Below are 13,547 nucleotides of genomic sequence, written 5' to 3'. Positions count from 1 at the left end.
CCTGAGATTCTGGCATTTGGGGCAAAATACATTTATATAAAAAATTGATTCAGGATTTTAATGAATAGAAATCACGTTATCCAAGCCAGAATCGATTTTAATCGATAAATCGATTATTAAAACCCACCCCTAGTTATAACCTATACACTTTTTAAAAATAAAAATCTTGTATCCCTAAAGATGAGGCAGAAAAAGTGTCTTAGAAAATATTGTCTCCATTTACTGTGTTTTTCATTTTAAACCTATCTGACATTAAAAAGTGACACTGTAGGTACAATAGCAGTATGGGTCTGTAGCAGTGAGACTAAAGGATGGTTCAGGGTCGCCTGATACAGCCTCAACTATATGCTTCATCAAAAACGAAACCTTGATGTCTAATCTTAAAAATAGAGATATGTGTGTCTCCTGAAACCAAACTGGGAGCTGGTTCCACAGGAGAGAGGTCTGAAAGCTGAAGGCTCTGCCTCCCAGTCTGCATTTAGTGAACCACAGTCTAATTATTCAAGACCTTACTGAAGAAGTAACAAAAGCACAAACTAGATTTTCAACATCACTTAGAGGATTTTCTCTTTTTCACTGATCAGATAAAAGAAAGCAGTCCTGCATTGTTTTCAAGATGAATGTTGACTTCTCCCGATCAAAAATCACTCCAAGTTTCCTCACTGTGTTTCTGGTGGCAAAGGTAATCCCATCCCGAGTGCGTATCTTGTTAGACTCCATGTTTCTGAGACCTTTAAAGCAGAGTACAATAACTGAATTTAGAAAAAGAAAGACGTGCCTGTAGTTAAATTGATTTGTGTCATCTAGCTTCAGCGTTGTTAAGTCCCTGTAACAATAGCATTATTTCAATAGTCTTTTTGCAGTAGTATCTGAGGTTATTACTAACAGCTCCAAAGCAGCAACTACTCGATTTCCGAGGTTGAGAAATAAATGAAACTTCAGTTAGGGTTGATGAAGCGTGTGAAATCTTCAGCAATGTGGCTTTTTGTGCTGTTTACAATAAGTGAAGATGGAGTTCTTGTTTTAGCACCATGTATAAGAATGACAGTTCGCTCTGCGAGCTGAGCGAGACATTATGAAGATAAACAGTGAAAAGCCTTCTCTATGGGGAAAGCTCTGCTGATTTAATGAATTCAGAAGTTGTCCGACCCTGACAGCTGCTGTTTTAAGTCTGATGACTGTGAGGATCAACCAGCCATGGAATTCCCTGCTTTGCTGTCATTGCTGGTGATGCTGCAGTTTTCAGATCTGAAAACTGCAACTCCTAAGCCCATAAATTGGCATAAATTGGCTGCAGGGAACCATTTTATCTTAAACACTGTTCACATTAATATTATACATATTTGCAAGTCTCTGCTTGTAGTCGCTAGAGACAGAACAACAGAAAATTATCATGTGAATCACCTTAATTTTTTTCCAGTCAACACCTTTACCCAGCAGTTGTTTTAAAGCTTCCTCTAAGAATCTTGCCCAGCACCAAACAGCTAAGAAACATAGCTACCATTAATTTGTGCAGAAACATGCCCCCAAATAATTACTGTTAATTATCTGCCTGATTTCATATTGGAAACTGACGTATCCACTGAACTGGTCAGTGTATTTGTAGCAGTGTGTCCCTCCAGTCCACAGAAACAGCCAGTAAATGCAAGCAGCTACATTTCCTCAGTTTTGCTCCAAACAAAACACGAGTCTGTTCTTTCTTTGTAGGTTCTTGATAATCAGTGTTGGGAAGGAATGAATACATTTGGAAGGAATACATTTTAAAATGTATTCCATTACAGAATACAGAATACATGCCCCGAAATGTATTCTGTAACGTATTCCGTTACGTTACTCAATGAGTGTAACGTATTCTGAATACTTTGGATTACTTAATATATTATCATGCTGTTTACAACTACATGAATGTACTATTGCTGTGATTTATTACTGTTACTGAAGGTCCGCGGCTCCGAACCGTAGTAAAGGGACCTCTGGCTAATACGGTGGGTTCTGTGTCGGCTCGTAGCCGAAAACTAGCTTTACTTTGTTGTCTGGGTCAACTTTGCTAGCGAGAGACAGAGAGAGGCGTTGAAAGGCTGCTCCAACGAAACTTATTGTTTTTGGAGGAAAACACGAACACAGCGTACAGTCGAGTCTTAATAGCTTACTTACAACTGGGCTCGTCAGACACTCTTCTTGGCTGCAGTGGTTATTATTATATTTACATGCTTCCAGCTCCCGTTTTTGCTCGATGACAGCTCGTACTTTTCCTTTTTCTCCCTCCCTCGCTCACAGACACATAACGGGTATGGCAGTCCATTCTCCCTGCAGCACGGACTACACTGCCCATGATGCTACATTCTTTAGAGCTATACCTGTAGCATTCTGCCTGTTAGCTTAGCACAACAACAACAACAACAAAAAGGCCTCTCTCACCCAGGAAACACAGAGATGTAACCATGGCAACCGTAACGCTGACACCTGGAACAACAGAACATAGCTGTCAAACAAAACCCAAACAGTCCTGACCCGCCACAATATGAAACAGGGAAGTACCGCCGTGTAATCCATTTATTTCAACAAAGTAACTGTATTCTAAATACCACCTTTTGAAACGGTAACTGTAACGGAATACAGTTACTCATATTTTGTATTTTAAATACGTAACGGCGGTACATGTATTCCGTTACTCCCCAACACTGTTGATAATCAAGTAACAGATGGCATCACAGCTATGATGGCTCTCTCATTTTATTTATTTTTATGTGTCTTTATTATCCAATAGATACGCTTTTTACTACTGCTAAAGATGAGATCACACACTTTGTGGCAGGCCAGGCTTCAGAGCTTAGCAGAAACTGTCACCATCTCAGCGGTGTTGGGTGCAGGCACGTTGTGCACTACAATGACTGATTGGACTATTCCTTTCAGCTTCAGGCAGAGGGCGATTAATGATGAAGGAAGCGTGTGTACATTCTTCATGAAAAATAATGAAGAAAATGTTTTATGATTGAACGCAAAGGATTTGTTGCTTATACCGAAGGGGAGCGGTGACCCTGGCGCTATCTTAAAGTTTCCCCAAACATTTTATTAGCAAGGGGAAAATAAGTCACATTTTGTGTGCTGACATTTGACTACAGCAGTGGATTAGAAACTAGTATTTTTAGGTGACTCAGGGACAATGCTAGGGGAAAGAGATTTACAATATTAAAAAGAGATGGCCTAAGGTGGAAGGGTTCTTTAAATAATTTGGGAGGGTGAAGCATAAAAGGCAGGTAAAGGATTTACATACTGAAGCTATGACCATGACCAGCTTGGAAAATCCCTGTATTGGAAGCAGAGTGAAAAGTGAGGGACTATCTAGTCTGACCAGCCTGCAAACCAGCAGAATGTAACGTTATCTATTTTAACAAAAGGGGGAGAAAAAAAAAAGGAATTAAAGTAGTACAGAAAGGGGGAGGGGAGTAAGAGAATTCACAACTAAACTACAAGCACTTTTTAATACATGAAAGATTTGTTGACTGTTTTTAACAAGGCCTGCAGACTAGGAGATCTGTTTTTTCAGATGTAGAAAATGTAATCCCACAAGCATTTGGAAAGTATGAGGCTTGACAGCAACAGCTTAAAACTGATGGAGTAACTTTGAAGTAATTAAGAGCGACTGAGTAAATACCTGGTATGATGGTTTACTACTTGATGTAAACTGATGTTGGAGCAACCAGTGATGAATTAATGTTTGATTAATGTTCTCAGTGTTTGAATCAGAGAACGTACTCATGAAGAAAGGTAGGATGAGATCATTATGAATTAATCATTGTCCAAATGAGTCACCATTACAGTATCTCCCAGCTCTAGTAAATATCATCACCATCTAGTCCTGGATTAGGAGTCGCTAAGTTGAGATCGAATAATTATTTAAAGTGAAAGGAAACATGTAAAGGAAAATTTATACAGACTTCAGGGGATCAGGCTGCTTTTACACTCGACTGTATAATGCATGTATGAAATGCATGAAAGCCCAAAGTTCAGAAGATGGACTACAACATATGCATTTTTCCTTACAGCAACAGTTTCACCAGTTGTCCTCAAATATCACTTCATTCCAGAGATTGGACTAAAAAAATGCAACATATGCCAGAAATAATAAACTAAAAACAATATGCTTATTTTTCATGATCTAATGCAACTCCATTCTCCTTTCCTTGTTTAAGATTTCTACAAACTATGTAAAATTATTTAGATCGATCACCTACCTCAGCTGATCTGAAGGGACATCAGAAGTGCAGAGGAAAGGTGAACTGACTGACTGACTGACTGAGGCATTGCACACACAGGAGGGTGACTGTGGTAGTGGACATGTGTGGGGGGAAATCACACAGCTGAACTGAATCTAACTGATGAGACAAGGGAAGCAAAACTGAACATAACAGAAGGGAGACTATCAAAATAAAACAGGAAGTATCAGAATGCAGGAATGCATACTTGAAAAAAAGATAGTGAGTGAAAAAACTTTATACAAAAGACAGAGCACAAAGATGAGACAGACTTAGGACCATGAAATAGATGAACTTCGATCAGTTAGTACGCTGTATATTCTGGATTTAGAGAACTTATCAACCACTACTTTCTTCATGCAAGGCAGCAACTGGACAAGTAGCAGATTTTATTACAGCAGCATCACGTTGGGTTTAACAGGATATTTTTGAAAATGGAAAACATATCAGCAGGTTATGGCATGAAACAGAAAACATGCTTATATTTAAGATTGACATGATCTGCACCACTTCGTTTTGTTCACTGTTTTCATGAATTACAGCAGTAATTATCTGCTTTCATTTCATAGGAAGGATAGTCCAGTGAATCTTTTGGTAAAAGATGTAATAAAGACCCACCTTTCCTTATTATTTAGAGATTTTGACCAGCTTTTAATTGTGAAACTTTCCTAAGCAAATCTGACTATTCGTAGACATTCTCAGTTTTCAGTAACTGGTGAAGTTTTTGGGCCTTTTTCTGGTAAAAATGTTGACGGTTAATCAAGTTTTCAGTCTAATGAGTTGTTAATTAGAGAAAAAAAAACATGTTTGCTTTTTTCCACAGTAGACATTTTCTGTGGAGCCAACAGATGAAACTAATTTTGTTAACAGTGACTCATTTCCATTAAGTGTGAGCTCTTGTATGCAAAATAAAAATCCTGGAACTTGATGTAGGCGTCATGAACGTTGTCAATCACAGATCAGGTGAGAAAGAAACCAACCAAAATAAACAGATAGGAACTAAACAGGGTCACTCGAGATGCATTTTATAAGGCAAGAGTGTTCGAGAAACCACTCAGTAACACTTGTCTAAACAACTTACCTGCCACAGCTATTAACGTCTAATTCTTAATAATAATTGAGGCATACATAGCAGCGCCACTGAGAAGGATCTTTAATATCAGGACTGAAATGTTTTCCTGTAATGTGGAAGTTTGCTGTAATTGTGTCCCTCTGGGGGGGAAAAGCATCTAACTGCAGTCCTTTCAGCAGCTATCAGCTCCTTGTTGTGGTTTTCGGTCCATATGGTTGAATCCCAACAGCTCTCACGAAGCCCTCCACCCCCTCCACCCCACTTTTAAATCCTCCTGCAGCTGTTCCCGACAAACAAGCTCACACGGGGTGAGTGTTTTTTAGAATGCTGTTTTCATTTTGCATTATTCTTGACGAGCTACCGTAAAAGCACAACTTTAATGCTTTAAATTATGCACTACATCAGTAATTGCTAACAGAAAAACCCACTTTCAGGCCAAAGGTAGGTAGCAATTAGGCTGGGAAGTGTTTTAAGGCGGATGCCAGTAGATGCATACCTGCAGATGTAGTATGTTTCTGTGGCTACACTGTTTATGTCAGAGTTATCAATCCAAAAATATTGGTCAGTTGCCCCCTCCATTCTAACTGTACTGGAATACTAATTTAAAAAAATCCAATTTAACTGATCTGCATAAAAGTAGAGATTTGTTTTCTTCTGCTTCAGGTTGGACATCAACAGGAATGCGAGCAAATATGTTATGGATGTTTACATGTTTTGACCGTGTGGCTCTCGTACTGCATTGCTCCTCCTACGCCGGGTATGCTACAACACTAACAGAGACTACAGAAAACATTTCTTTGAAGATAGCATGGACATAAAAATCAAAGAAATGCTCACAACGTACTCTAATTAGAAGAAAACACTTAAGGTCACCATATGGAAACAACTTAATGAAAACCTTTACACCCGAGTCAGCAAAATAAAAGGTTTGTGTTATTATTTTGTAGCATTAAATATTCCCATGTACTAAAAAAGTAACATAAAATCTGTAGCTCAGGCTGTGAGTGAAAACAGTGGGGAGCAGACAGGTGAAACTATCCGTACTTTGTTTCCAGTAGACTGTTTGTGGGCAGCCACTTGAAAACATCACTCTACAAGACTTGCAGAATAAACAGACTGAAAGGTCAGAAGCCATTTCAATACAGAGAGAAAGTCTATTATTTGCAGGAAACAGGAAATGATCAGCTAACAACATCTGGTTTCATTCTGATTTCAATCACGGTGCGCAGTTGTGAAGGGCCTTTGCTTTTCCCGAAGTGTGGAGGCAATATCATTATGTTCTATTTAGTTGTGAAGTGGGAGAGACATAGCGGGAGAATTATTGTTAAAACGAAAGGAGAAAAAAAACAATACAGTTTGAAGGGCCAGACCTGCTTCGCCTAAAGTGCTTCAGTCCATTAAGTAAGAGCCTCAGCTGTTGAACAGCATCACATTTATGAGCTTCATTATCTGAAAATTCAATTCAACTGCAAATCATACAGCGTGCAATAACAATTAGAAAATAATTCTGTGAATGTACTTGTTATTTCATTAAAGGAGCTCTTTTAAAATTCCGTACTGCACTTTTATTAAGGTTTGGGGCTTTCTCCAAGCCAGACAAATCAAAGGCCGTCCCAAGATAGCCTGGCTTTTAACCCCTAGTGCAGTATGGATTACATTTCCAGGAGCCTTCTTCTTATAATGCAGCTGGGTGAATTAGAAGGTGAGGAATAAATTTCAAGCAAAAAAAAAGCCTGGCATGTTGTAAAGGAGATAAAATGAAGTGTGTGAAAGGTTGAACACAAGCACGAGCTCATTAAATGGAATACTAAACCCAACACTCATCAGACACAACATGAAAACCACCTGCATAAGATTGTATACGTGGCCTTCACGCTGCTAAAACAGCTTTGACCCACTGAGGCCTGGAAATGAGATCCATTAAGGTGTCTGACAGTTGGTCCTTTGCAACTTGTGAATTGTAAAGTGGGCCCTCTGTGGATTGAGGGTTCAAACCTTGGGATATTTCCTGTTTCTTAAGTAATTATTTAGCAGTTTTGTGATGTATCTGCATGTGTCTGCAATGGGAGGCTGCTGGAGTCACCATGGAATGAGTAAACGGTTTGCATGAGTGTTTATGTGAGTAGTTTTACCAGCAGAACATTCCAGTTTAATATGATGAGGAATTTTATTAACTTCACTTGTTGATAGTTTTAATGTAATGGCTGATCAGCCTGTCTGATCTGTAATTGGTGGACTGCAATAGTCTAATATATGGTTCTGGTTACTATCCTGTAATATGTGACTCACTGGGCTCCTGTACTTGGTAGATACTTCAGTTTGTCTTGAACCTGAGGAAAGTTTTTTTTTCTCACTTTTCGGTCATGTTCAAAACCTCTTTGAATTGTTTTTCCAGGAGCCAAACTCCAGATGTGATGTGGCCTGAGTTCATAAAAAATCTTATATGAATTTGAGCTGATTTTGTGTCAGTTGTCACTGTGACATTTCTTTTTTCCTCCTGTTTTTTTTCTGTTTAGGCAGTACAGAGTTTAGGCTTGCTAAACTCTGTAGTGGTGAAGGTTGTGTGGGCCACATGAACCCTGAGGGGAATACCTGGTTTTTCAATCTTTCCCATTGTGCTCTAATCATTTCATCTAAAAAAAATGTGCATAAAATCCAAATTGGTTATTTTACTGTGTGTGGTTCCAGTGCTTCCTTTTGCAATAAATAACTAACTGATGTAAAAATGATGGAGGATATCTCACTAATGTATGTGTTGGCTTCCGTGCATTTTTGTGTGTGTGGAGCTGCACCCTTGTGACATGAGTCGAGATTCGGGTGCTGAAGTGAAGCATTTATAAATAGTGATGAGGACAGATGAAATTCTCTGCAGTAAACCGTGAGGAAACAAGTGTGCAATCACAGCCAAGGTTATTATACAAGTAGACATTTCACTGGTAATCCTACAGGGATTCCTTTAGCTGTATGTATATACACATTCACAGATATCATTTCAGGCATTCAAAGAGGATATTTTGTATTTATTTGTAGAGTATGCTTCTATTCAAACTCAGTATAGACTTTAGAATTTGGTGATACACACATAAATGCGCTTTTTCCCTTTTTCTGATGTCCATCCCGTCTTTTTTGATTCCCAGATCATAACCCTAAGAGACTATGCTCCAAAAATTATTGGCCCAGAGTCCTTCAAAGATTACATTGGTCCCTACAGGGGGTACGATCCATCTGTGGACCCCTCTATCGCCAACGTGTTCGCCACAGCCGCTTTCAGGTTCGGCCATGCTACCATCTCCCCAATCCTCTACAGACTGAATGAGAGCTTCCAGGAGGATGAGCGCTTCCCCCACTTGAGACTGCACAATACTTTATTCAGTCCATGGAGAATAGTCAAAGAAGGTCAGTGCACTCGTATGAGAATGGAAACCAATAACACATCCTGCAAGCACAGTAAACACACCGAAAGAAAGGAGGAGGGAGAAGAAAAATACTCTTTTTAGGTCAGCTTCAGAATCAGCTGCATACATGCAGTTTAAAAAATTTACACAAGCAGTATCGGAATTTTTGTTTTCTATAAAAAACCCAGAAAATGAGCGATACAGTGTGCACCCATTCCCAGGAAGAATAATCTATCGTACAGGCTGTAGGGACCTTTTTTTTATTCATTGCCACTTCATGTTTTAACCTATTCTTTAATTTGACCAGAACATCAAGGTTATACATTTTTCAGCAGAACATTTTGGTATTGTGACCATTATGATCAAACTAACTGAAAACCCAAACAGCAGCAAAGGGACACGTGTAATAGTGAGTGATGTCAAGTTTCTACTTGGACGTTTGGTCCAGCCGTGTAGCTTAGCTTTCCGACATTTGCATATATTTTGTTTTGCCACATTTCTTTTATTCACCGTTTTCCTCAATATCAAATAACAGCAAGAAGATTGTAAATCATTCTGATGATTGTGATGGGTTATATGAGAGAGCAATTGTATGTTTGTTAAGTCTTTAAATCTGAAAAAGAATAATAGGCTTTGTCTAAATTATTAAGTAAAATATTGCAACCAGCTTCTTTTCTAAGCCTACAACAATTATATTCATTCCCACCTGTATTCATGACCACTGGGGAATGTGGGTTCAGTGTTCATACTTGGATTAGAGCTCTCAAATTCTTCAGAAAATATGTTGTTTTCTAGCCACTAAATACTTCAGCGGTCAGCTTATTCAGGTTGAGGCTGTGTATACTTGTTTTTTAGAGTTTTTTGCCTGCTGGGAATGAAAATGATACATTGAGTCTCAACAAAATCAGAAATGCCACACACAGTCTTTCTGCTGTTCTCTTCATGTCTGCATGCTACTCTGGCTTTCTCCAGTATCCTTCCCCAAAGAAAATGCATGAGGTTAGGTTAACGACTGATTCTACATTGGTTGTAGATATGAGTCAGCGCATGACTCTCTGTATTGATGCTGGCACCCCACCTCTTGCCCCCTTGATAGCTGGAATAGGCTCTACATGTAGCTCCCTTGTGATGTTGAAGTGGATAACCTGAAGTGGATGGATCGATGAACAACTGTGACGCACTCACCTTTTATCATATCCGAAAGATCAGAATTTCTGGGTTTGCTTATAAAAGTTTGAGGTGTTTTCATTTTTACTTTAAAATACTTTTCACTGTATTTCCATACAGGCTTATAGCAAAGTGTGAAAAACACATCCATAATAATTATAACTCTTACTTGGCTGAAATTCACATTGAAGATCATGCTGTCTGGCATGTGCAGACAGCCTCCAGCATTCCTGTACCATGCTATATGGTGTGCAATATTATCCTGGAAGTCAAACATTCTGTTCTGTTTTAAACTAGCTCAAATTTTGTGTGAAGGATCAATTTCCAAACCTAGATTGAGCACATCAGGTGAGTAGTGAGATCAAGAGTATGCTTGTTTTTTTTCTTTCCCTTAGTCTTCATCAGGCTGTGCACCATAAATTCATCCCCCAGGGTGGGAATGCCGGTATCAAATTTGACTGTTATGTCCTGAGGGAGAGCATTCAGTAGAAACGATCTGAACTGCAGTGCTTGCCAGAAGGACATCTCATGCTGGCTCAGAGCTAACTGAAAACACAGGACGTTTTTTGTTTTTTTTTTGCCCACACCAACAGAATCTTCGCTCACCACCTGGACCACTCGTCGGATTTGGCTCTCTGCAACTTAGTCCACTTCTTGAAAATGAAAAACAAGTTGATGGGTCACTGTTTGGACACACTGGAGGAGATCCAGCATGCATCACGGATGGAGCTTGATGCACTGACAGAATGGGACTGCGAAAAGTGTCATTTTTTCCCCACAGTGGCTCTGCGATCTACCTCCACTTGCCATCGCCATTCCATACATCATCATTCATCATCTTTTGAAGCAGTTAATACGATCTTTCATGTTGTCAGAACGTTGCAATTGGTTCTCATGAATCTCATTTGATATTTTGTAATATAAAAACAATAAGATATTTAATCCACTTTAAACTCCAACATCCATTTTTGAAATAAAAAACAAACACAAAACAAATAGTAATATATTATAATATTCATACTATATTATATTATGGTCAATTCACAATAATATTTATAGTACATTAAAACCATACTGCACAAAAACCTATTAACAGCAATTCACTGACCCAGAAAACCTTGTGTTGCTTTTTCTAACTGGGGCCCATAGTGAGCGTCTCTACTGTGGGACCAGCCTTTCTGCTGAGAAATGTCATCTGGGTAGATTGACTTTGTGGATCCTATTATTTTTACTGCCCTGACCCCATGACATTGTACAATAAAATGTGGTCTACTCAGCTCGTCACCAGCTGGGCTCACATTTAAATGGATTGTGCTACCTCAAATATTATCTTGACACCAGTTGGGATGTTTTGCTGACCTCCAGTGGCTGAAGCCGTTACCTTGCTGCTTCCTTGTTGTGTTCAGTTGCTATGTTTATTACTTTTATAAAACTGTATACAAATGTATTGTCATGATAACTAGCATATTATTCCTCAACAGTCCATTCATTCTATTTGCTGAAAAGAAATGTTTGGACAATGGAGGGCCCCTGGGAAGTACCAAATCCAAGCCCGGGAGTGATTTCTGAGCAGCAACAATGAAAGCATCCAGTCAAGAGAAAACAGTACCTTCCAACCATATGTTGTTTTTCTTGTCATTGTGTCTTGTCAACCCCTGGATTATAGTCGGGCTGTATTCCAAAAAAAAATGAATGAGGTTTTCGCAGTTTAATAACATTGCAATATATTATCTTTTTAATAGAGAAAAAAACAAAAAAGAAATACAAAGTCACAGTTTTAACAGCAAGCCACAACAACACATGAACTAAAATAATAATTAATACTAATGACTCTGGAAAAATAAGTAATGGGCTTTTGTTTCTAGGGGGGATTGAACCAGTCCTGAGAGGCGTGATTGGATCTGCAGCGTCAGCTGTTAGCGCAGACATGCTGTTGGCTGATGAAGTAACAGAGAGACTAGTGGTCCTTGATACACTGAAGCAGATGGACTTGGCTGCGCTGAACCTGCAGAGAGGACGAGATCACGGCCTCCCAGGTAAGATCTTGGCTGAGAGTCAGATCTGTCATTCAAATGCCATGAGATTATCCTCGTCAAATCAAAGTGACAGTAACCACTCCACACCCTGTTTAAAAAAAACAAACAAAAAATTCCACATCATTTGTCCTTCCCTTTGTCAACAAACTGTATTTCTTGGTGACCAGTGCCAAACCATTGACATATTTAATGGGTGGTAATTAATATGAGTACTCTGTTGTTGCTTCTTGGTTCCTTACAGTGTCGACAATAAGAAATGAGCAGTGCTGTAATAAATTACTCTTTAGCTTGGAGCTATGTAGGCCCACAAGGACAAAGTCGATATAGGAGTGAAATTTTAAAACGAACAATATAAGAACAACATGAATTTTGGTATTTGTTTAAAAAGAAAAAGAAAAGAAGTCATCTGGCAAACAATCCTGCTTTTCTTGACTTGTTATTATAAAGCTGACGGATAAGTCATAAAGCCTGATAAGCACAAAAACATTATCTACGCTGATCCAAATCAAACATCACTCCCCGGAGAATCCCAGAGCATTTCACACTGATTCTGGGACGCTATTTGTGTTCATTTAAAAGAATAATAACACAGTATGGGAATTAAATCTATTTCATCTCTCACCAAGCATGCAAACAACATGATCAGTGACTGATGTTGTCCTTTCTCCTCATTTCTGCGTTTTCTCTTCTTACCGTCTCTCCTGACACCAGGAGAATAAAAACCAAGGCAATCATAAAGCTCTATATCACCGGAAACACCTGTGCATTATTTACCCAAGCTTTCATGCCCGAGCCAGCTCTGCCTTCTGCTCCTGTCAATGATCTTGTTTCAGTTCTAAAGTTTTGACTGTATTAATGCCATTGCTCCCACAAAGATCAAAGTTATCCCTGAAAAGAAAAAAAGGCACCATGGAGGAACGCCAAGCTGGTAAAAGCTCAAAAAAGAGAGCAGACAGGCAGAACGCGGGTGGTGGAAAACAAAACTTCACGTTCATTATGACATGTATAAAAAAAGACTGCAGCTTGAAAGTTAAGTCCCTTTTTTTCTGAGATTGGTAATCAATATAACACACACACCTTAATGCGTGAAATAGCTGTGCATCTTTTTTAAAGTTGACAGTCTGTGAGGATAAAGTTTGTATTCATATACACTGGTGAAAATAACTATTTGAATTTGTACGTTTGCCCACTTAGAAAAGAAAGAAATGAACTGTCTCTAATTTTATGGTAGCTCTATTTTAATGGAGAGAGTCATTGAATGAAATAAGCATTTAATCCCCAAACAAAACATGACTTACTCTACTACTTTGTGGAGAAACCGTTGTTGGCAAGCACTGCAGTGAACCCTTTGTTGTACTTTGCCACCATTTTTTTTTTACAAAACTCAGGATTTTGGTCCATCCGTCTCGAAAGAGACTCTGTAAAACTTTTAGGTTTCTTTGCTTCTGTTTGGCAACTCAAAGCTTCAGCTTCTTCCATAGGATCGTGTTCTAATAAAGTGAAGGAGGTTCTTGTCGATAATTATATAGTACATGGACCTGTCCACTGAAGCAGCAGAAAAACAACCCCAAAGCATAATGTTCCCGACTATGCGCTTGATTGTGTGGGTGGTGTTCTTTGA

The 13,547-nt window shown here is 38.9% G+C and overlaps 1 protein-coding gene across 1 annotated transcript in view; it reads left to right on the top strand.

Annotated features, from left to right (window-relative positions):
• tpo (thyroid peroxidase) overlaps positions 1-13,547 on the top strand; it is a 36,455-nt gene that overhangs the window by 9,972 nt on the left and 12,936 nt on the right. Inside the window, exons 8-9 of the mRNA XM_085143771.1 lie at positions 8,466-8,724; positions 11,756-11,926. Of these exons, the coding sequence (XP_084999897.1) occupies positions 8,466-8,724; positions 11,756-11,926 (430 nt within the window). The remainder of the gene's footprint in view (positions 1-8,465; positions 8,725-11,755; positions 11,927-13,547) is intronic.

Source organism: Neolamprologus multifasciatus, chromosome 19, assembly GCF_963576455.1.
Source record: "Neolamprologus multifasciatus chromosome 19, fNeoMul1.2, whole genome shotgun sequence".
Taxonomy (NCBI): Eukaryota; Metazoa; Chordata; class Actinopteri; order Cichliformes; family Cichlidae; genus Neolamprologus; species Neolamprologus multifasciatus.
This window is presented reverse-complemented; position numbering and strand designations above follow the sequence as displayed.